Source organism: Drosophila miranda, chromosome XL (genome assembly GCF_003369915.1).
Source record: "Drosophila miranda strain MSH22 chromosome XL, D.miranda_PacBio2.1, whole genome shotgun sequence".
NCBI lineage: Eukaryota > Metazoa > Arthropoda > Insecta > Diptera > Drosophilidae > Drosophila > Drosophila miranda.
The window spans coordinates 19,511,846-19,531,692 of record NC_046673.1 but is presented as its reverse complement, the minus strand read 5'-3'; the positions used below and the strand labels follow the sequence as shown (position 1 = coordinate 19,531,692).

At 45.9% G+C, this 19,847-nt stretch overlaps 6 protein-coding genes and 4 long non-coding RNA genes across 13 annotated transcripts; 4 read left to right on the top strand and 6 right to left on the bottom strand.

The window, feature by feature from the left end:
* Positions 1–746: 746 nt before the first annotated feature.
* Positions 747–2,992, bottom strand: LOC108159601 (cytochrome P450 4g1). The gene has a single exon (XM_017293059.2). The coding sequence runs from the start codon at positions 2,861–2,863 to the stop codon at positions 1,205–1,207; it is 1,659 nt and encodes a 552-aa protein (XP_017148548.1). The 5' UTR covers positions 2,864–2,992; the 3' UTR covers positions 747–1,204.
* A 1,755-nt stretch (positions 2,993–4,747) lies between these two features.
* On the bottom strand, positions 4,748–9,912 carry LOC108159592 (exportin-6-A). Of its 2 annotated transcripts, XM_017293048.2 has the most exons (11): positions 9,710–9,912; positions 9,088–9,611; positions 8,753–8,908; positions 8,234–8,616; positions 7,959–8,155; positions 7,456–7,886; positions 6,836–7,385; positions 6,604–6,773; positions 6,290–6,499; positions 5,751–6,198; positions 4,748–5,678 (listed from the first exon to the last, which is right to left on the bottom strand). In XM_017293048.2, the coding sequence occupies exons 1-11, from the start codon at positions 9,710–9,712 to the stop codon at positions 5,601–5,603; spliced, it is 3,150 nt and encodes a 1,049-aa protein (XP_017148537.1). In that variant the 5' UTR covers positions 9,713–9,912; the 3' UTR covers positions 4,748–5,600. The 2 variants fall into 2 exon arrangements, with proteins under 2 accessions (XP_017148537.1, XP_033246502.1); XM_033390611.1 differs by having other exon boundaries at positions 7,456–8,155.
* Positions 9,913–10,864: 952 nt separating this feature from the next.
* LOC117187789 (apoptosis regulatory protein Siva-like) lies at positions 10,865–11,934 on the top strand. Its single transcript, XM_033390638.1, has 3 exons — positions 10,865–11,101; positions 11,189–11,540; positions 11,628–11,934. Exons 1-3 carry the CDS (start codon positions 10,891–10,893, stop codon positions 11,689–11,691), a joined length of 627 nt encoding a protein of 208 aa, XP_033246529.1. The 5' UTR covers positions 10,865–10,890; the 3' UTR covers positions 11,692–11,934.
* On the bottom strand, positions 11,771–12,364 carry LOC117187809. Its single transcript, XR_004472364.1, has 2 exons — positions 12,173–12,364; positions 11,771–12,074 (listed from the first exon to the last, which is right to left on the bottom strand). It is a non-coding gene; the product is annotated as an uncharacterized LOC117187809 (long non-coding RNA).
* A 525-nt stretch (positions 12,365–12,889) lies between these two features.
* LOC117187801 (apoptosis regulatory protein Siva-like) lies at positions 12,890–14,378 on the top strand. 2 transcript variants are annotated; one of them, XM_033390658.1, is made up of 4 exons: positions 12,890–12,904; positions 13,407–13,545; positions 13,633–13,984; positions 14,072–14,378. In XM_033390658.1, exons 2-4 carry the CDS (start codon positions 13,530–13,532, stop codon positions 14,133–14,135), a joined length of 432 nt encoding a protein of 143 aa, XP_033246549.1. In that variant the 5' UTR covers positions 12,890–12,904; positions 13,407–13,529; the 3' UTR covers positions 14,136–14,378. The 2 variants fall into 2 exon arrangements, with proteins under 2 accessions (XP_033246549.1, XP_033246545.1); XM_033390654.1 differs by lacking the exon at positions 12,890–12,904 and having other exon boundaries at positions 13,181–13,545.
* LOC108164605 lies at positions 14,289–14,800 on the bottom strand. Its single transcript, XR_001775869.2, has 2 exons — positions 14,615–14,800; positions 14,289–14,518 (listed from the first exon to the last, which is right to left on the bottom strand). It is a non-coding gene; the product is annotated as an uncharacterized LOC108164605 (long non-coding RNA).
* Positions 14,801–15,711: 911 nt separating this feature from the next.
* Positions 15,712–16,828, top strand: LOC108164604 (apoptosis regulatory protein Siva). 2 transcript variants are annotated; one of them, XM_017300444.2, is made up of 3 exons: positions 15,712–15,995; positions 16,083–16,434; positions 16,522–16,828. In XM_017300444.2, the coding sequence occupies exons 1-3, from the start codon at positions 15,980–15,982 to the stop codon at positions 16,583–16,585; spliced, it is 432 nt and encodes a 143-aa protein (XP_017155933.2). In that variant the 5' UTR covers positions 15,712–15,979; the 3' UTR covers positions 16,586–16,828. The 2 variants fall into 2 exon arrangements, with proteins under 2 accessions (XP_017155933.2, XP_017155932.2); XM_017300443.2 differs by lacking the exon at positions 15,712–15,995 and having other exon boundaries at positions 16,036–16,434.
* LOC117187812 lies at positions 16,665–17,280 on the bottom strand. Its single transcript, XR_004472368.1, has 2 exons — positions 17,067–17,280; positions 16,665–16,968 (listed from the first exon to the last, which is right to left on the bottom strand). It is a non-coding gene; the product is annotated as an uncharacterized LOC117187812 (long non-coding RNA).
* Positions 17,281–18,189: 909 nt separating this feature from the next.
* On the top strand, positions 18,190–19,281 carry LOC117187794 (apoptosis regulatory protein Siva-like). Its single transcript, XM_033390645.1, has 3 exons — positions 18,190–18,448; positions 18,536–18,887; positions 18,975–19,281. Exons 1-3 carry the CDS (start codon positions 18,286–18,288, stop codon positions 19,036–19,038), a joined length of 579 nt encoding a protein of 192 aa, XP_033246536.1. The 5' UTR covers positions 18,190–18,285; the 3' UTR covers positions 19,039–19,281.
* LOC117187808 lies at positions 19,192–19,708 on the bottom strand. Its single transcript, XR_004472363.1, has 2 exons — positions 19,520–19,708; positions 19,192–19,421 (listed from the first exon to the last, which is right to left on the bottom strand). It is a non-coding gene; the product is annotated as an uncharacterized LOC117187808 (long non-coding RNA).
* Between the last annotated feature and the right edge of the window lie 139 nt (positions 19,709–19,847).

Below are 19,847 nucleotides of genomic sequence, written 5' to 3'. Positions count from 1 at the left end.
CATTTGTCAGCCTCTCCGATCGGTGCGATTAATCGCATTACAAATCGCCGCTGCACGACATGCGAGCCCCCACGAAATGAGGTGTCGACTTAAGTGAGCGAAGGGCAGCGATCTCCATCTCCATCCCCATCTCCCTCTGCCTCTCCTCTATCGATCGATGCTGCGATCAGCGTAATGCTAACAAATATGCATGGCTCCCAGACAATCCCGCAACCGGAAAGGAAAACCACAATGGTTCGCCCATGCCCAAGCTCCAGCCCAGGCCCAGGCCCAGGCCCAAGCCTCTGTCCTTGGTCGAGACCCCGGGGCGGCATCAATATTTTGACAGTGCCATCGATTTGCGGCTGTAGATTGCCTCGCATTAGCGCATTACCCCAATGAGGGGCAAAATATGCAGCTCTTTGTCATTGCAGCAGGTTGAATGGAGGCACATTATCTTCCATATTTCGAAGACTGGTTCCCAAGACCAAATGTTCTATGGATTATATGGCCCTTGAGCTCTGTGTTCTTTCTGCAGAAATCGCTATAGGAAAGCCAATTATCTTTATGGTACTCCCTACCTTAGCAGAAAAGTGTAGGACAGAACACTTTATACTTTATAAGACTTTTGTACACGGAGCACAACTATAAGTTGGGTTTCCTAATAATGTTGGGCCACACCACAGTACCCCGTAAAAAAAAATCAACTAGAATATCTTCAATTATAATTTTTGCAGCGCAATTGGCTGCTTGCGATGGCGTAAGTATATTTTTCATATTTTTTGGGTTTCATTCAAACCATGTGACTTAATAAATATTACAGTAGACAAAAAAATCACACTACTTGGCTAGGCAAAAAAAAAAAGATTGGAAACGATAAAGAAGGGAAAGAATATTAAGGCACATGTGAGGCACATCTGCGTAGAATAGTGGATTAGGATTATGGATATATACGCGCACCACCAGCGTTATGACCAACAAAAAAGGTATAGTAAAGATATAACAAAAAGTTGGAGCGATGGATGATGGACGATGGAAAGTGGAACATTCCCATCACTCACGGGGTTGACTCTCTGGCTGACTGGCGGCTTCTAACTGTTCGGTTTCGGTTCTGTTCGGTTCGGTTCGGTTCGCTTGGGCTCTGGGATTCATCGTCCAGCATATGTACAGAGTTGTATCGTCTGGGGGCCTTGTTGGTGGTGGTGGTGTTCCAGGTATAGATGACCTAAGCGACAGTCGCGTACTTGCGCTTCTCCAGGGAGATGTTGAAGCCATTCTCGAGCTTGAGAATGATGTCGGCCTGCAGCTTGAAGTCCGCCTCCGTATCGGTCGAGTGGACAATGTAGTTACGCACGATGGTGGAGAGCAGTACCTTCAGCTTGAGCATCGCGTACTTGCGGCCCACACAGCTGCGGGGTCCGGCACTGAACGGAATAAACGAGTAGTAGTGCCTGTTGGCCATGCGCTCGGGCAGGAAGTTGTCCGGATCGAACTTGGTCGGGTTGGGGTAGATGTCGGCACGACGGTGCACGCAGTACTGCAGGACGATGACGGTGGTGCCCTTGGGTACGGTGTAGGGGCCGCTGGCCAGCTTGAGATCGTAGTCCAGGCGGCGAGCGATCAGGGGTACTGGGGGGTACAAGCGCAGAGTCTCGAGAATGACGCGCTCCAGGTACTTCATCTCGTTGGTGTCGGCAAAGGTGCAGTCGCGCAGCATGTTGTCGCCAAAGATGGCCTTCTGCTCGGCAAAGACCTTCTCCTGGATGTCCTTGTGGATGCCCATCATGCAGAGGGCAAAGCTGGAGCCGGCCGAGGTGGTATCGTGACCCTCGAACATAATGGTGTTCACCTCATCGATGATGTCCTTCTCGTTCCACTCGATATCGGGGTTCTTTGCCATCTCGACCATGGCATCGAGGAGGGCCAGACGGCGCTTGGCGCCGACATCGTTCTCATCGATGTCATCGAGATCGTCGCGAAGTCCCTCCTTCTTGGTGGCCGGTGTCGAAACGGCCTGCACCTCGTCGACAATGGCGCGCGACTCCTCCTGGAAGTTCTGCTTTCGGTCCTTCACCACCTTGCTGGTCATGCCCAGAATGATGTTCATCATGCGGTCGCCCTTCTCGCGAAGCTTGGTAAACTTGTAGATCGAATCCAGACGGTACAGAAGCTTGACCTGGCGCTTGTGGATGATGTCGCACATGTCGACGACGGCCTGGGCATACTCGAAGCTCTTGTTGCCCTCGGGCAGCTTCTTCACACCCATGGCGGTGGAGAGCAGGATGTCGACGGTGGTGGTGGACATGTAGTCGTGCACATCAAAGGACTTGCCGGTCTCGAGGCCCATGCGACCCACAACCGACTTGGAGTGGTCCACAAAGGTGGGCACAAAGCTCTTCAGAATGCTCTGATGGAAGGTGGGGGCAATCATCTTGCGATGGTGGCGCCAGTGGTGTCCGTTGCTGATCAGCAGGCCATCGCCGAACCATGGCTTGAAGTAGCGATACTCCTCGGCCTTGGTCAAATGCTGGTGCCCGCTCAAGATCAGCTCAATGTCGTTGGGATTGGTGAGGAAGACAAGGAGGACATTGCCCAGCCAAGCCTTCATCGTCTCGCCATACTTATTCAGGTAGCCGAGTCCCACATTCAAGATCTCTGCATTGCTCAGGCCAGCGACCATGTGAGCTTGTCCCAACAGCGGCAATCCTGGCGGCGACGGTATGTTGGCCACCATGCGGTACTCCCGTGTATTCCGGCGCCAGTACTCGTACAATCCCAGGGCCACTATGGTGCCCACCAGGGTGGTGAGCATGGGGCTGAAGCCGAGTCCCGATGTCGATGTGGCCGCATGTTGCAGCGTCTCCTGCACCGTGTCCACTGTCATTGTTGCTCCGTGTCCTTATGGTCTGCCTTCCTTGGGTGATTCCTAGTCTGATAATCCTCTAGTTCTAGTTCTAGATGGCACTGGTGCGTCTCGCTTTCAGTGCTCAACTGTGGGGCTAGACAGGCCGATGGCTCAATTTTATGCCCACCGGCCACCTACCTCGGACTGTGGACGTAATCGCTTGGGGCTTGGGGCACGCCAAGAGTCAAGCATATTCTGTATTGCGGCGCATCGATTGGCGGCTGGCAGCGAATTAGCAAACCAAATCCCATCCATGTCACGTAGCCGTGCCGCTGTTGTCCGCTTGAAGCGATTGCCCTTTGGAAGCGCTTGCCCGGCTCGTCATTGCCAGCCATGGGTCGATCGATCGGTCGGTCAATCACGAGCTGATTGATTGCCACACGGCCATTGAAAGTGAGCGCGCACACTCTCTTCCGCCTGCTTCCTGCGGAAGTGCTCAGGAGGGCGGCAGGATGCTCGCCAGATTCCGTCCTGGCTGTGAATGGGTATGCAAAGTGGTTAACGACTGACTGACTGCCTACCTGTGCGCACTCACGTGTATGATTTACCTGCTGCCGCTGCTGCTCCTGCTGCAGAACGGAAGTGGGTGATCTGCCTCGACTGTTGTTCCCCTTTCGGGCTGATCCTGGTCCTCTGCCTGATCCAGTGTTTTGCTTTCGCTTTTCATTAAATTCAATTTCGGGGCTTTTGTCCGCAACACCTGAACAAAAATGCAAAACAAAAAATGTATAAAAAAAAACAAAGGCCATGGAACTGCGGACAAAAGGAAGGAAGCTGTCGCTTTTATTATCCTCCAGCTACTGCTCCTGTAAGAAATACCTCCGCCGCCGCCGCCCACTCCTACTCCTGCTCCTGGTGCTGTTTGCCATGAGGATCTCCATGATCCGTCTCTGGTGTTTATTATTTCAAGTGATCCCTTTTACTATTTATTTTCATTGGCAATTGGATTATTTCTACGTTCAGCAGAGCGCGTGTTCAGGGCGTGTGCGTTCTCTATTGAGATTGGGTTCAACATAAAGGTTATAATGTAAACATAGCTCCACTCTTCAAATTAAATAATGCTTTCACCACGGGGCTATCTCTAACAATCTGTAGTAGAATGTCACCCGAAAAGCAGACTGTAATTTACCAGATTTTTCCCAATTTTGGGATATTCAAATAAGTTGAGATTAAAAAGTCTTATGTTGATAGAACATCGGTTCAAATGGCATAAGATACTAGAGGTAGTTTATTCAGTCGGTAGGTACCAAACCACTTCAATATTAATGGAATTAAACGTAATAACAGAAAAGCTTAATTTCCGGACTTAAAGCGTAGAATGAATATATAGTGAATACTTTTTGATTTAGGGATTCTTTTGAAAAATGTAGTTTTTGTTTGGCTGTACTTCTCCCCAGCGTCTGGCACCTCGTCAAATGCATCCGGGAGTGTCTGGGACCATGAGGCCATCGCTGTCTTCGGCGACAATGGTTCAGGCGTCGTAGGGCTCCAGAAGAGCTTCCGTCGTATATTAGCATTGTGATTTTCTAGCCGCTTCTTGTTGCTGTACCTGATATACATTCGGCCCCGATTCTCCGTCCTGTAGTCGCTTTCCTGGAGACTCAGGAGTTCGCTCTCCAAACTCCGGCAGCTCCACCAGATCTGCACTGCGCTCCACGAACTCGACGTAGATCTCATCTCCTACCAATCCACAAATGGATTCAGAACCGTATTAAGGTACCCTACGATATTGTCATCCAGTTTTTTCTTTTGTATTTAAAAGGTAAAAATAGTTTTATTGCATTTTTGATTGAAAGGTCTTCTCAAAACCATTTAAATTCAAAGAATTACAATGAACTTAAATCGAATTGTTTTAGACATGGATTTGTAATGCTTTCTGTGGATTTTGTGTGTCGCTTTGTTGTTCTTTTTTTTGTTTGACTAAATAAATTACATGGTTGTGTGAGGAGCATGCGTGTTGTTTTAGTTTCTGCTCTTTCTTATGACGCAATTGATTTACACAACTTGATATATGCTAATTAATTTATGTATATGAATACGTACATATATAGATGTAGATTTAGATATATGCTAAATATATGCAGGTATGACTTTTATCGATTTGCAGTGATAGCAAAACCAAACGTATATATCCATGTAGGAGTTATGCATGCATGTATGTATGTATGTAATAATAGAAGATAATGATAAAAAAAATACAATATATAATCGTTTGATTTTACATAAAATTATGTTCTTTTTTTATAACGGAATCGCGCATTACAAGCTAAACAATGTCTTTTATCGATTGAATGAATTCTGTTTTCGACCATTAACGGTCACAAAAACACGCCCCAAAAAAAAGCGGAAAAATATAAAAAATTTAAAATATACAGTGGATACAGGATACAGTGATACAGTGGGGCAGTGGGACGCGAATAAAACGTGAGAGCTGAGCACAAATGACACAAGAGTTTAGGCAAGGCACGTGTCCCCAACCCGCCCTCGTATTGGCTGGGAGACACGGCGCTCGGGAGTATGGCATACATGAAGCAAAAACATAAAACATAGAATAAAACTGATTAAATTATAAGCAAGAAAAGTAAAAGGGACTAGGAGGTCAACATGTAAGCATATTTTACACAAGTCAAAGGTCAAACCGAGAAATCCGCATAATTGGTTCGGATGGGGATTAAGTTTAGGATAAGGGGGAAGTATGGGGAGTAGAAGAAGGCGCCTACGTTGTCTCACTGAGATGCACACAGTGGGCATCCTGCATCAATTGCGTGAGTCTCTGCGTAAACGTTGGAATGTCCTGCAAGAGAGGAAACAATTTTAAAACTTTCCACGTAGAATCGATGTAGATTGGACAACGCTTTAGACTAACACTTGTCTGGCAGATCTCCTCGAGCACTGTCTGTGCCACCGGCAGCGAGGCATGGGCAAAACTCTCGAGCAACTGTCTGCGATCCACCTGGCCCATGGCATACAACGCCTGGGCAATCATATCAAAGTGCAGGCTACCCTCGCCACTTAGCAGCAAATTGAGCAGGGCCCGCTGAAACGAGGCCAGCAGTTGCTCCTTGAACAGGGCTCGCTGGTACAGACGACTGCGCTCGTTCACATTCTGCATGGATAAGAGCACGCTGCGCACGTTGCTGGGATCTGTGCCGCTCACCAGCATCTGACCGTAGGCATTCAGTATGGCCATAAAGTGTGCCGGATGCAGATTGTCGCTGCAATTGAAATTGTTCGAGCCGCCACCACTAGCGCCACCACTATGACCGTTTGACAGTTGGTTCTTGTAGAAGAACTGCCACTTACATGTGAGCACGCTGTAGGCACAGAGAGAGAGAGAGAGAGAGAGAGAGAGAGAATGGTTTAGTTGACAATAAGAATGGATCTTTACGAAAGGAAATCTCCCACCTGTCGAACAGGGCGTAGAGTAGGCTGGTAATCTCGCTGCTGTCGGTGGCCGCATTCTGTTGCTGCAGCAACGGCAGTATCTGCTGTGTGCTAAAGTCCAGAATCGAGGGCAGCAGACCCAACGAGGCACTGCCCGGCTGTTCCACAATGAGCTTAAACATTTGCAGAATCTTTTCCATCACAGCCAGGCGGCTCAGCGTCAGTTGTTCCCTTTTTTTTAAGGGGAGGAGGGGTGACCCAAACGAAAACGAAAGAAAGAGAAAGAGTTAGCCTGAATTGAAAAGAGATGGGAATAGTATGGTGGTTTGGCCAACCTGCTGCTGACACTGATAAACAGGGTGATCATCTCCTTGATGAACTGGGCGCCCAGGTGAGTGGGCAACGAGCGCAGCATGCTCAGGCTGAACTCGGCCACGGTGATGGCCATGGCAATGCTGCTCAGGCCATAGCTGTTGAAGATCGTCAAAGCCTTGTTAAGGATGGGCTGTAAATTAAGCAGAAAGATAGAGATAAAAATGGGCTCCTTCGTTAGTTCCTGCATCCCACCTTGAAAGTGCTGGCCAACATGTCCTTGGCATTCCCACCGGTGGCCTTGAAGTACTCGATGAGTGATGTGAATGTGCCAAGCAGAGTGAGCGTGGTGGCCGTCACCTTGCTTTCGCCAGCCAGGCTCAGATCCAGCTCGAGAAAGTTCTGTGCCAGGCCCTGGATGTACTCGCGCAGCATCCACTGGCGCCGCTGGTAGTCCTGCTGCTGCTCGGGCACACACTTCCAGGGCAGCACCATATAGCTCACTAAGCTGATGTGCACATTGATGCAGACCTGGCGCGGCAGTTGCGTGCCCAGACGAGGCCCCGCCTGCAGCAGGCTCTGGATCTGCAGAATATCCAGCAGGCACTTGGGCCGTATCACAGTTGAGATGAAGAGCAGCAGCTCGCTGGCCGCCTGCTGTACAATGGGCGAGGCGGCCGACAGCGAGTTATTGAAGGCAAAGATGCTGCCCAATATGGCGAAGAGGCGATGCAGCAGCTCCTCGCTGCTCATCGCCTTCGACAGCGGGAAGATGCTGCGTATGGCCAGCAGAACTTGAGCGTAGCTAGAAGATTAAAGCACTTGAGCACGTGGGCACTTGAGAGGCATGCAAATGAATGCCAATGATTTCTTACAGGTTATCCAAATCAGTCTGAAAGGTGGCCTTGTCCATATCTGTTCCCCCGATGCGATTGCTGGCCAAAAGCTGCAGCGTCTGCAACAGGCTGTCGGAGAGCATTTGCAGCTGGGCCTCCATCTCGTCGGCCACACCCTGAGCGGCCGTCGATGTGTCCATCAGCGGGGCCAAACGCACCACCGCCTGGCAGACGGTGGCAAAATCGCGCAGAATCTCTCCTACATTGGCATGCTTCAGCTTTCGGGCGGCCTCATAGGAGCGACTGCTGCCATGGTCAAGGGCATGCTCCAGCGACATTAGATACATCTGCGGACGCGACCAGTGGGCAAAGACTTGTGCGAAGACAATATGAGCGCCCCGGGTGCTTGCCAAGAGGGCGAGGCACTCGAAGCATTGATCAAGGAACTGCTGCCACTCGGTGGTGGGGGTCTGTCCCACCAGGGAAGGAGAAAGAATCAGTTGGATCAATTGGACTGAATGGGATTGAATGGACAAACTTACATCATCCTCCATGAGCTCGTTGTCCAGCACCTCCAGCTCGGGCTTATTCGCCTCGAACTGTGTGCGTCGCATGATCTCATCGACCAGTTGCGTGAACACATGATTAAAGCGCGTTATCTTCGCCGGCTGCTGGGCAATAGCCTTAACAATCGGCGACCAGATGTCCAGTTTCTCTGTAAAGTCCAGAGCGCCATGCACTGCGGATAGGATGGATAACAACAAATAGTTTTAGCCATTTTCTTATCAAAAAGGGAGAGAGTAGAGGAGAGTCTTACATTCTGTGGTGCAGCCGTAAAGCTGATTAAGAAATGTCTCGAGCACCTCCGGCTCCTGCATCAGCTTTCCCGCATACTTCGTGGTGTAGAGGCGCAATAGTTCCCGAAACTTGTCGCTGTACATCTCGCTCTGCTGCTTGTTGACGTTGTGCTGCTCCAGTAGACTGCTAACGCCGCCCATCAGGGTACCTGCATAGGGTAGCGGCTTCTGCAGGTAGAGCAGCTCGTTCAGCACTGAGAGGGCGGCCAAGGAGATGGGCTCGTTGGCGGGTCGCCATTGTGATAGATCGAGTATGCTCATGAGGAAGTACTCCGAGATCAGTTCAGTGCGTATCCAGGAGACCAAATGTTGCACACAGCCGAGAAGCTCCAAAATAGAGGAACTGCAATGGACCCACAGACCCAATTGGACACAAATGGATAAATTAATGAGTGCACATTGCTCCGCTTCATGCGAATACATCTTGAGTATCGTATCTGTTGGCTCTGCTGGATGGGAGGGATACAGACACTACATACCTTAGTTGATTGTCATTTGGCAGCGCTGAGGTTAGACTAAAGTCCATGAGGGTGTTTGGTATGGTCGATTGGATGTCTTTGCCGTTGATGTGGCAGACGGCGATTAGTAAATATTTGGTGACTAAGTCCATTACATCGGGTATACACATGGAAATGCTGAAACAGACGACACACCCAAAAACAGATGGTAGAGGAGTGGTCAATGGCCAATGGCCAATGCCAATGCAGAGGGATTAGTGCACAATTCAGATCCGGGACATCCGGTACAGATCATGGACAAGAAAAAAAATGTGAGTGATGCAGGATGCAGGAATCACAGGCACTCAGGCACTTACCAGGAGTAGAAGTACTGTTTCCATTCGGTGGTCAGGTCGCCGCGATTACTCACCACCTCCTCGGACGTGACGCGCAACAGATTGATCCCAAGGGCAAAGCGGGTTTTTGTTAGCTCCATGCAATGCTGCATGTAGTTGGGATCTTGTTCGGGGAACTCGCGTTTCCCCATCAGTGCAATTAGCTGCGCCAGCGTATCTCGATGCCGTCGCGCCCCATTCAGCATGCCCAGCTGGGCGTAGGTGTTCCACAGAGTTTCGCGCAACTGTGCTCGATCCGAGGGCGTTAGCTGTGCCCAGCGACGCGTTATCGTATGCTCCAGCGTGGAGGTGCTGAAGAACCAGAGGAACTGGTTATCCGTAAAGCTGTTGCCGGCGGTGGCCACACGCAGGCACAGCTGCCATGCCTCCGGCTGCGACTTGAAGGCCAACAGATTGGTCTCAATTTCACGTTTGCGTGCATTGCTCGTCGTTGGCTGATAAAACTCGTGCAGCAGCACCTCCACCGTCGACATGGATGCAGCATGCTGTCCAAGAAAAGGAGTAGTTTGAATCAACACCAGTACCATTGGCCAGTCCGAGCACGGTGGGCGGCGGATGGGAGGAGGCTATGACTTGGACTTACCATTTTTTGATATTTGTGGACGACACGTAAGTGCGCGCGACCCCCCCGCGGTTGTGTGTGATGTACTTGGTAATTGCGCTTTCAGTCCCTGGGTGGATTTGTATACATCAGCAGTCGGCGACAGGAAATTTCATGTTTTCTTTGTGTATAGTAGTCGCGAATAGTATCAGTGTGACCGCGGACTTATCGATGAAATCTACCGTCTGACCCTCAGAAATATACCAAAATATACCATCTCATTTTAAAAATATACCGTAAATATACTGACGAATTCAAGTTCAGTTATACACATTCCTCGATTTTGATATTCCGTGGAATATTAATAGCTACCTAGATCTCTCAGCTATGCCCACATAATTTTATCCCATTGATGAATAAATTTTCTACAAGATTAACTACTTTTAAGTACTCGCATGTATTGTATTTTGACTTAAACACGGTTTACAAAGAGAGCCTTACCCGATTCAAGTTCGACTATCGATACTATCGACTAGATACGAGTGGTGCGCGCCAAATAGAAATTGTTTGAAAGTGAATGAGCTCGAATAGTAACTAATTCAGTGCTTGCTACAGCAACAGTGTAATTTGCAGCACTGAATCTAGTGCCATTAGACGCACGTCACATTGGCATATTTGAAATTTAGAGAAAAAAACACGAAAAGCTGAAATCTATTTATGACAATTCGGATTGCTGTACTGGAGAAGAACATACATCTTATTGTTTCCCAAATTTATTTGGATAAACTCCAGGTAAGTCCATCGCTTGGACGTACAGAAAAGTTCAAGCACTTCACATGACCGCCCGTCATCTATATCGTCAAACGGCGGAACTCGTTTCCTAAAAAAAAAGCGCCAAATATTTGCTAAATCGGCAGAGTCGCAGAAATGACATAAATACATATGTTTAATAACTTTTTAAACATTACTATCTCGACTTTGAAAGTTTGGATCCACAAAAGCCCACTAAAAACGTAAGCACATCCTAGCAATCAGTAAGGCAAGCAAGTTGAATAGTCTTAATTATTTGTGTACTTTATGATTTGAAACAGATCAGAACAAAGGCTTTCTGTTTTTGGCACAAAAATGCAGTTATTTCTTTCTTTTCTACAAAGCACATATTCAAATATTCAAATTCGCGTTCACCTACACTTGCACTAAGCTTGTCCGTTTTGCAGCACTCAATGTGGCCCTGTGCTAAAATAAGTTCTTTTTTGGTGTTTTTATTAAATATGTATTCCGCTCCGGCGCCAGTTATCCAGCAGGCCAAATCAGTCAAACGCTCCCGTTCGCCCACTGAGGATACTTTGAAAAATAATAAAACTCAGAGCAAGGTTCTAGTCACACAGAAAATAAGCGACGCTTCTGATCCGGAAAAAATGAAGCAAGAACATGGTAAATAAACTAGAAATTTAACCGGCAAAAGCGTCGCACATAACAAATAATAAACCAAAATGGTTCTCCGCCCTTTTCCACTTGCAGAAAAAACTAAAATGCTGTTGTTTGCCGGTGCCGTTGCTGCAGCTGCAGCATCTCCGAGCTCTGACGGCACTACGGCTAACGGTGCCACCACCAATGCTGGAAACGGTACAAACGCTCCATCGACGGGGCAACATATGCTATATGGACTCACAGGCAACGGCAGCATTTCAATTCGAAACATGGCGATTGATATCGTAAATCCTCGCCTGGAGCGCAAGCGCTCACGCTGCTGCCAGCGTCAGACCCTAATACACGACCGTTGTGGCAACTGCACTAATTACTTGTGCGAGGAGTGCGGCTACTCCTGCCGCGAGTGTTTCAAGTTCATTTGCCGCGCATGCGTTACTGTATTGTGAGTACATGCGTGTGTTTTTGCTTATGTGCTTGCACTATACAAGTATGCCAATCGTTTTCTCTGTATTTTCTTTTGCCCATGCAGTGGTAATCATTTTGATGAGGCCGATGATCCGTTGTGCGAGCGATGCCAAATGTATTATGCTTAGGCAATACGTAAATCGGGCTGGTTCCTTCTCCGCCACATACAACACACTACACAACACATACACTGATTCTAGTTTAAGCTCCGGGGGAAATTTACACAATTTATGTTCGATTCACGTCGCTCCAACACACATACACAAACACACAACGCTAAAAACGATTCCAATATTCCTGTGTTCACCTATATGTACATATGTATGTTGCAGAGCAACAAGTTGGAAACAAATAAATACATATAATCAAAACCTGGTCATTGAATCCCCCGCAAAGCCACTGGACACTTAGAAAGAACGCTAAAACACATTTCCAAAGAATAAGTGGCACTTTCTCAAGATCCTTGACCAGGCTTTCCAGGCACCTCCACCGTCGACATGGGTGCAGCATGCTGTCCAAGAAAAGGAGTAGTTTGTATCAACACCAGTACCATTGGCCAGTCCGAGCACGGTGGGCGGCGGATGGGAGGAGGCTATGACTTGGACTTACCACTTTTTTATATTTGTGGACGACACGTAAGTGCGCGCGACCCCCCCGCGGTTGTGTGTGATGTACTTGGTGATTGCGCTTTCAGTCCCTGGGTGGATTTGTATACAGCAGTCGGCGACAGGAAATTTCATGTTTTCTATAGTAGTCGCGAATAGTATCAGTGTGACCGCGGACTTATCGATGAAATCTACCGTCTGACCCTCAGAAATATACCAAAATATACCATCTCATTTTAAAAATATACCGTAAATATACTGACGAATTCAAGTTCAGTTATACACATTCCTCGATTTTGATATTCCGTGGAATATTAATAGCTACCTAGATCTCTCAGCTGTGCCCACATAATTTTATCCTATTGATGAATAAATTTTCTACAAGATTAACTACTTTTAAGTACTCGCATGTATTGTATTTTGACTTAAACACGGTTTACAAAGAGAGCCTTACCCGATTCAAGTTCGACTATCGACTAGATACGAGTGGTGCGCGCCAAATAGAAATTGTTTGAAAGTGAATGAGCTCGAATAGTAACTAATTCAGTGCTTGCTACAGCAACAGTGTAATTTGCAGCACTGAATCTAGTGCCATTAGACGCACGTCACATTGGCATATTTGAAATTTAGAGAAAAAAACACACAAGGCTGAAATCTATTTATGACAATTCGGATTGCTGTACTGGAGAAGAACATACATCTTATTGTTTCCCAAATTTATTTGGATAAACTCCAGGTAAGTCCATCGCTTGGACGTACAGAAAAGTTCAAGCACTTCACATGACCGCCCGTCATCTATATCGTCAAACGGCGGAACTCGTTTCCTAAAAAAAAAAGCGCCAAATATTTGCTAAATCGGCAGAGTCGCAGAAATGACATAAATACATATGTTTAATAACTTTTTAAACATTACTATCTCGACTTTGAAAGTTTGGATCCACAAAAGCCCACTAAAAACGTAAGCACATCCTAGCAATCAGTAAGGCAAGCAAGTTGAATAGTCTTAATTATTTGTGTACTTTATGATTTGAAACAGATCAGAACAAAGGCTTTCTGTTTTTGGCACAAAAATGCAGTTATTTCTTTCTTTTCTACAAAGCACATATTCAAATATTCAAATTCGCGTTCACCTACACTTGCACTAAGCTTGTCCGTTTTGCAGCACTCAATGTGGCCCTGTGCTAAAATAAGTTCTTTTTTGGTATTTTTATTAAATATGTATTCCGCTCCGGCGCCAGTTATCCAGCAGGCCAAATCAGTCAAACGCTCCCGTTCGCCCACTGAGGATACTTTGAAAAATAATAAAACTCAGAGCAAGGTTCTAGTCACAGAAAATAAGCGACGCTTCTGATCCGGAAAAAATGAAGCAAGAACATGGTAAATGAACTAGAAATTTAACCGGCAAAAGCGTCGCACATAACAAATAATAAACCAAAATGGTTCTCCGCCCTTTTCCACTTGCAGAAAAAACTAAAATGCTGTTGTTTGCCGGTGCCGTTGCTGCAGCTGCAGCATCTCCGAGCTCTGACGGCACTACGGCTAACGGTGCCACCACCAATGCTGGAAACGGTACAAACGCTCCATCGACGGGGCAACATATGCTATATGGACTCACAGGCAACGGCAGCATTTCAATTCGAAACATGGCGATTGATATCGTAAATCCTCGCCTGGAGCGCAAGCGCTCACGCTGCTGCCAGCGTCAGACCCTAATACACGACCGTTGTGGCAACTGCACTAATTACTTGTGCGAGGAGTGCGGCTACTCCTGCCGCGAGTGTTTCAAGTTCATTTGCCGCGCATGCGTTACTGTATTGTGAGTACATGCGTGTGTTTTTGCTTATGTGCTTGCACTATACAAGTATGCCAATCGTTTTCTCTGTATTTTCTTTTGCCCATGCAGTGGTAATCATTTTGATGAGGCCGATGATCCGTTGTGCGAGCGATGCCAAATGTATTATGCTTAGGCAATACGTTAATCGGGCTGGTTCCTTCTCCGCCACATACAACACACTGCACAACACATACACTGATTCTAGTTTAAGCTCCGGGGGAAATTTACACAATTTATGTTCGATTCACGTCGCTCCAACACACATACACAAACACACAACGCTAAAAACGATTCCAATATTCCTGTGTTCACCTATATGTACATATGTATGTTGCAGAGCAACAAGTTGGAAACAAATAAATACATATAATCAAAACCTGGTCATTGAATCCCCCGCAAAGCCACTGGACACTTAGAAAGAACGCTAAAACACATTTCCAAAGAATAAGTGGCACTTTCTCAAGATCCTTGACCAGGCTTTCCAGGCACCTCCACCGTCGACATGGATGCAGCATGCTGTCCAAGAAAAGGAGTAGTTTGTATCAACACCAGTACCATTGGCCAGTCCGAGCACGGTGGGCGGCGGATGGGAGGAGGCTGACTTGGACTTACCATTTTTTTATATTTGTGGACGACACGTAAGTGCGCGCGACCCCCCCGCGGTTGTGTGTGATGTACTTGGTGATTGCGCTTTCAGTCCCTGGGTGGATTTGTATACAGCAGTCGGCGACAGGAAATTTCATGTTTTCTATAGTAGTCGCGAATAGTATCAGTGTGACCGCGGACTTATCGATGAAATCTACCGTCTGACCCTCAGAAATATACCAAAATATACCATCTCATTTTAAAAATATACCGTAAATATACTGACGAATTCAAGTTCAGTTATACACATTCCTCGATTTTGATATTCCGTGGAATATTAATAGCTACCTAGATCTCTCAGCTGTGCCCACATAATTTTATCCTATTGATGAATAAATTTTCTACAAGATTAACTACTTTTAAGTACTCGCATGTATTGTATTTTGACTTAAACACGGTTTACAAAGAGAGCCTTACCCGATTCAAGTTCGGCTATCGATACTATCGACTAGATACGAGTGGTGCGCGCCAAATAGAAATTGTTTGAAAGTGAATGAGCTCGAATAGTAACTAATTCAGTGCTTGCTACAGCAACAGTGTAATTTGCAGCACTGAATCTAGTGCCATTAGACGCACGTCACATTGGCATATTTGAAATTTAGAGAAAAAAACACACAAAGCTGAAATCTATTTATGACAATTCGGATTGCTGTACTGGAGAAGAACATACATCTTATTGTTTCCCAAATTTATTTGGATAAACTCCAGGTAAGTCCATCGCTTGGACGTACAGAAAAGTTCAAGCACTTCACATGACCGCCCGTCATCTATATCGTCAAACGGCGGAACTCGTTTCCTAAAAAAAAAGCGCCAAATATTTGCTAAATCGGCAGAGTCGCAGAAATGACATAAATACATATGTTTAATAACTTTTTAAACATTACTATCTCGACTTTGAAAGTTTGGATCCACAAAAGCCCACTAAAAACGTAAGCACATCCTAGCAATCAGTAAAGCAAGCAAGTTGAATAGTCTTAATTATTTGTGTACTCTATGATTTGAAACAGATCAGAACAAAGGCTTTCTGTTTTTGGCACAAAAATGCAGTTATTTCTTTCTTTTCTACAAAGCACATATTCAAATATTCAAATTCGCGTTCACCTACACTTGCACTAAGCTTGTCCGTTTTGCAGCACTCAATGTGGCCCTGTGCTAAAATAAGTTCTTTTTTGGTGTTTTTATTAAATATGTATTCCGCTCCGGCGCCAGTTATCCAGCAGGCCAAATCATTCAAACGCTCCCGTTCGCCCACTGAGGATACTTTGAAAAATAATAAAACTCAGAGCAAGGTTCTAGTCACAGAAAATAAGCGACGCTTCTGATCCGGAAAAAATGAAGCAAGAACATGGTAAATAAACTAGAAATTTAACCGGCAAAAGCGTCGCACATAACAAATAATAAACCAAAATGGTTCTCCGCCCTTTTCCACTTGCAGAAAAAACTAAAATGCTGTTGTTTGCCGGTGCCGTTGCTGCAGCTGCAGCATCTCCGAGCTCTGACGGCACTACGGCTAACGGTGCCACCACCAATGCTGGAAACGGTAGAAACGCTCCATCGACGGGGCAACATATGCTATATGGACTCACAGGCAACGGCAGCATTTCAATTCGAAACATGGCGATTGATATCGTAAATCCTCGCCTGGAGCGCAAGCGCTCACGCTGCTGCCAGCGTCAGACCCTAATACACGACCGTTGTGGCAACTGCACTAATTACTTGTGCGAGGAGTGCGGCTACTCCTGCCGCGAGTGTTTCAAGTTCATTTGCCGCGCATGCGTTACTGTATTGTGAGTACATGCGTGTGTTTTTGCTTATGTGCTTGCACTATACAAGTATGCCAATCGTTTTCTCTGTATTTTCTTTTGCCCATGCAGTGGTAATCATTTTGATGAGGCCGATGATCCGTTGTGCGAGCGATGCCAAATGTATTATGCTTAGGCAATACGTAAATCGGGCTGGTTCCTTCTCCGCCACATACAACACACTACACAACACATACACTGATTCTAGTTTAAGCTCCGGGGGAAATTTACACAATTTATGTTCGATTCACGTCGCTCCAACACACATACACAAACACACAACGCTAAAAACGATTCCAATATTCCTGTGTTCACCTATATGTACATATGTATGTTGCAGAGCAACAAGTTGGAAACAAATAAATACATATAATCAAAACCTGGTCATTGAATCCCCCGCAAAGCCACTGGACACTTAGAAAGAACGCTAAAACACATTTCCAAAGAATAAGTGGCACTTTCTCAAGATCCTTGACCAGGCTTTCCAGGCACCTCCACCGTCGACATGGGTGCAGCATGCTGTCCAAGAAAAGGAGTAGTTTGTATCAACACCAGTACCATTGGCCAGTCCGAGCACGGTGGGCGGCGGATGGGAGGAGGCTATGACTTGGACTTACCACTTTTTTATATTTGTGGACGACACGTAAGTGCGCGCGACCCCCCGCGGTTGTGTGTGATGTACTTGGTGATTGCGCTTTCAGTCCCTGGGTGGATTTGTATACAGCAGTCGGCGACAGGAAATTTCATGTTTTCTATAGTAGTCGCGAATAGTATCAGTGTGACCGCGGACTTATCGATGAAATCTACCGTCTGACCCTCAGAAATATACCAAAATATACCATCTCATTTTAAAAATATACCGTAAATATACTGACGAATTCAAGTTCAGTTATACACATTCCTCGATTTTGATATTCCGTGGAATATTAATAGCTACCTAGATCTCTCAGCTGTGCCCACATAATTTTATCCTATTGATGAATAAATTTTCTACAAGATTAACTACTTTTAAGTACTCGCATGTATTGTATTTTGACTTAAACACGGTTTACAAAGAGAGCCTTACCCGATTCAAGTTCGGCTATCGATACTATCGACTAGATACGAGTGGTGCGCGCCAAATAGAAATTGTTTGAAAGTGAATGAGCTCGAATAGTAACTAATTCAGTGCTTGCTACAGCAACAGTGTAATTTGCAGCACTGAATCTAGTGCCATTAGACGCACGTCACATTGGCATATTTGAAATTTAGAGAAAAAAACACACAAAGCTGAAATCTATTTATGACAATTCGGATTGCTGTACTGGAGAAGAACATACATCTTATTGTTTCCCAAATTTATTTGGATAAACTCCAGGTAAGTCCATCGCTTGGACGTACAGAAAAGTTCAAGCACTTCACATGACCGCCCGTCATCTATATCGTCAAACGGCGGAACTCGTTTCCTAAAAAAAAAGCGCCAAATATTTGCTAAATCGGCAGAGTCGCAGAAATGACATAAATACATATGTTTAATAACTTTTTAAACATTACTATCTCGACTTTGAAAGTTTGGATCCACAAAAGCCCACTAAAAACGTAAGCACATCCTAGCAATCAGTAAGGCAAGCAAGTTGAATAGTCTTAATTATTTGTGTACTCTATGATTTGAAACAGATCAGAACAAAGGCTTTCTGTTTTTGGCACAAAAATGCAGTTATTTCTTTCTTTTCTACAAAGCACATATTCAAATATTCAAATTCGCGTTCACCTACACTTGCACTAAGCTTGTCCGTTTTGCAACACTCAGTGTGGCCCTGTGCTAAAATAAGTTATTTTTTGGTGTTTTTATTAAATATGTATTCCGCTCCGGCGCCAGTTATCCAGCAGGCAAAATCAGTCAAACGCTCCCGTTCGCCCACTGAGGATACTTTGAAAAATAATAAAACTCAGAGCAAGGTTCTAGTCACACAGAAAATAAGCGACGCTTCTGATCCGGAAAAAATGAAGCAAGAACATGGTAAATAAACTAGAAATTTAACCGGCAAAAGCGTCGCACATAACAAATAATAAACCAAAATGGTTCTCCGCCCTTTTCCACTTGCAGAAAAAACTAAAATGCTGTTGTTTGCCGGTGCCGTTGCTGCAGCTGCAGCATCTCCGAGCTCTGACGGCACTACGGCTAACGGTGCCACCACCAATGCTGGAAACGGTACAAACGCTCCATCGACGGGGCAACATATGCTATATGGACTCACAGGCAACGGCAGCATTTCAATTCGAAACATGGCGATTGATATCGTAAATCCTCGCCTGGAGCGCAAGCGCTCACGCTGCTGCCAGCGTCAGACCCTAATACACGACCGTTGTGGCAACTGCACTAATTACTTGTGCGAGGAGTGCGGCTACTCCTGCCGCGAGTGTTCCAAGTTCATTTGCCGCGCATGCGTTACTGTATTGTGAGTACATGCGTGTGTTTTTGCTTATGTGCTTGCACTATACAAGTATGCCAATCGTTTTCTCTGTATTTTCTTTTGCCCATGCAGTGGTAATCATTTTGATGAGGCCGATGATCCGTTGTGCGAGCGATGCCAAATGTATTATGCTTAGGCAATACGTTAATCGGGCTGGTTCCTTCTCCGCCACATACAACACACTGCACAACACATACACTGATTCTAGTTTAAGCTCCGGGGGAAATTTACACAATTTATGTTCGATTCACGTCGCTCCAACACACATACACAAACACACAACGCTAAAAACGATTCCAATATTCCTGTGTTCACCTATATGTACATATGTATGTTGCAGAGCAACAAGTTGGAAACAAATAAATACATATAATCAAAACCTGGTCATTGAATCCCCCGCAAAGCCACTGGACACTTAGAAAGAACGCTAAAACACATTTCCAAAGAATAAGTGGCACTTTCTCAAGATCCTTGACCAGGCTTTCCAGGCACCTCCACCGTCGACATGGGTGCAGCATGCTGTCCAAGAAAAGGAGTAGTTTGTATCAACACCAGTACCATTGGCCAGTCCGAGCACGGTGGGCGGCGGATGGGAGGAGGCTATGACTTGGACTTACCATTTTTTTATATTTGTGGACGACACGTAAGTGCGCGCGACCCCCCCGCGGTTGTGTGTGATGTACTTGGTGATTGCGCTTTCAGTCCCTGGGTGGATTTGTATACAGCAGTCGGCGACAGGAAATTTCATGTTTTCTATAGTAGTCGCGAATAGTATCAGTGTGACCGCGGACTTATCGATGAAATCTACCGTCTGACCCTCAGAAATATACCAAAATATACCATCTCATTTTAAAAATATACCGTAAATATACTGACGAATTCAAGTTCAGTTATACACATTCCTCGATTTTGATATTCCGTGGAATATTAATAGCTACCTAGATC

What these genes read in the sequence shown, in the direction of transcription:
- LOC108159601 (XM_017293059.2), bottom strand. Translation starts at nt 2,863, where the DNA reads ATGACAGTGGACACGGTGCAGGAGACGCTGCAACATGCGGCCACATCG.
- LOC117187789 (XM_033390638.1), top strand. Translation starts at nt 10,891, where the DNA reads ATGTGGCCCTGTGCTAAAATAAGTTCTTTTTTGGTGTTTTTATTAAAT. An exon ending in AAAAATGAAGCAAGAACATG is followed by an intron (nt 11,102 to 11,188) that starts GTAAATAAACTA and finishes TTCCACTTGCAG; the next exon opens with AAAAAACTAAAATGCTGTTG. An exon ending in CGCGCATGCGTTACTGTATT is followed by an intron (nt 11,541 to 11,627) that starts GTGAGTACATGC and finishes TTGCCCATGCAG; the next exon opens with TGGTAATCATTTTGATGAGG.
- LOC108164604 (XM_017300443.2), top strand. Translation starts at nt 16,055, where the DNA reads ATGGTTCTCCGCCCTTTTCCACTTGCAGAAAAAACTAAAATGCTGTTG. An exon ending in CGCGCATGCGTTACTGTATT is followed by an intron (nt 16,435 to 16,521) that starts GTGAGTACATGC and finishes TTGCCCATGCAG; the next exon opens with TGGTAATCATTTTGATGAGG.
- LOC117187801 (XM_033390658.1), top strand. An exon ending in CGCGCATGCGTTACTGTATT is followed by an intron (nt 13,985 to 14,071) that starts GTGAGTACATGC and finishes TTGCCCATGCAG; the next exon opens with TGGTAATCATTTTGATGAGG.
- LOC108159592 (XM_033390611.1), bottom strand. An exon ending in AAACAGTACTTCTACTCCTG is followed by an intron (nt 8,909 to 9,087) that starts GTAAGTGCCTGA and finishes CGTCTGTTTCAG; the next exon opens with CATTTCCATGTGTATACCCG. An exon ending in TTACGGCTGCACCACAGAAT is followed by an intron (nt 8,156 to 8,233) that starts GTAAGACTCTCC and finishes TCCTATCCGCAG; the next exon opens with TGCATGGCGCTCTGGACTTT.
- LOC117187794 (XM_033390645.1), top strand. Translation starts at nt 18,286, where the DNA reads ATGTATTCCGCTCCGGCGCCAGTTATCCAGCAGGCAAAATCAGTCAAA. An exon ending in AAAAATGAAGCAAGAACATG is followed by an intron (nt 18,449 to 18,535) that starts GTAAATAAACTA and finishes TTCCACTTGCAG; the next exon opens with AAAAAACTAAAATGCTGTTG. An exon ending in CGCGCATGCGTTACTGTATT is followed by an intron (nt 18,888 to 18,974) that starts GTGAGTACATGC and finishes TTGCCCATGCAG; the next exon opens with TGGTAATCATTTTGATGAGG.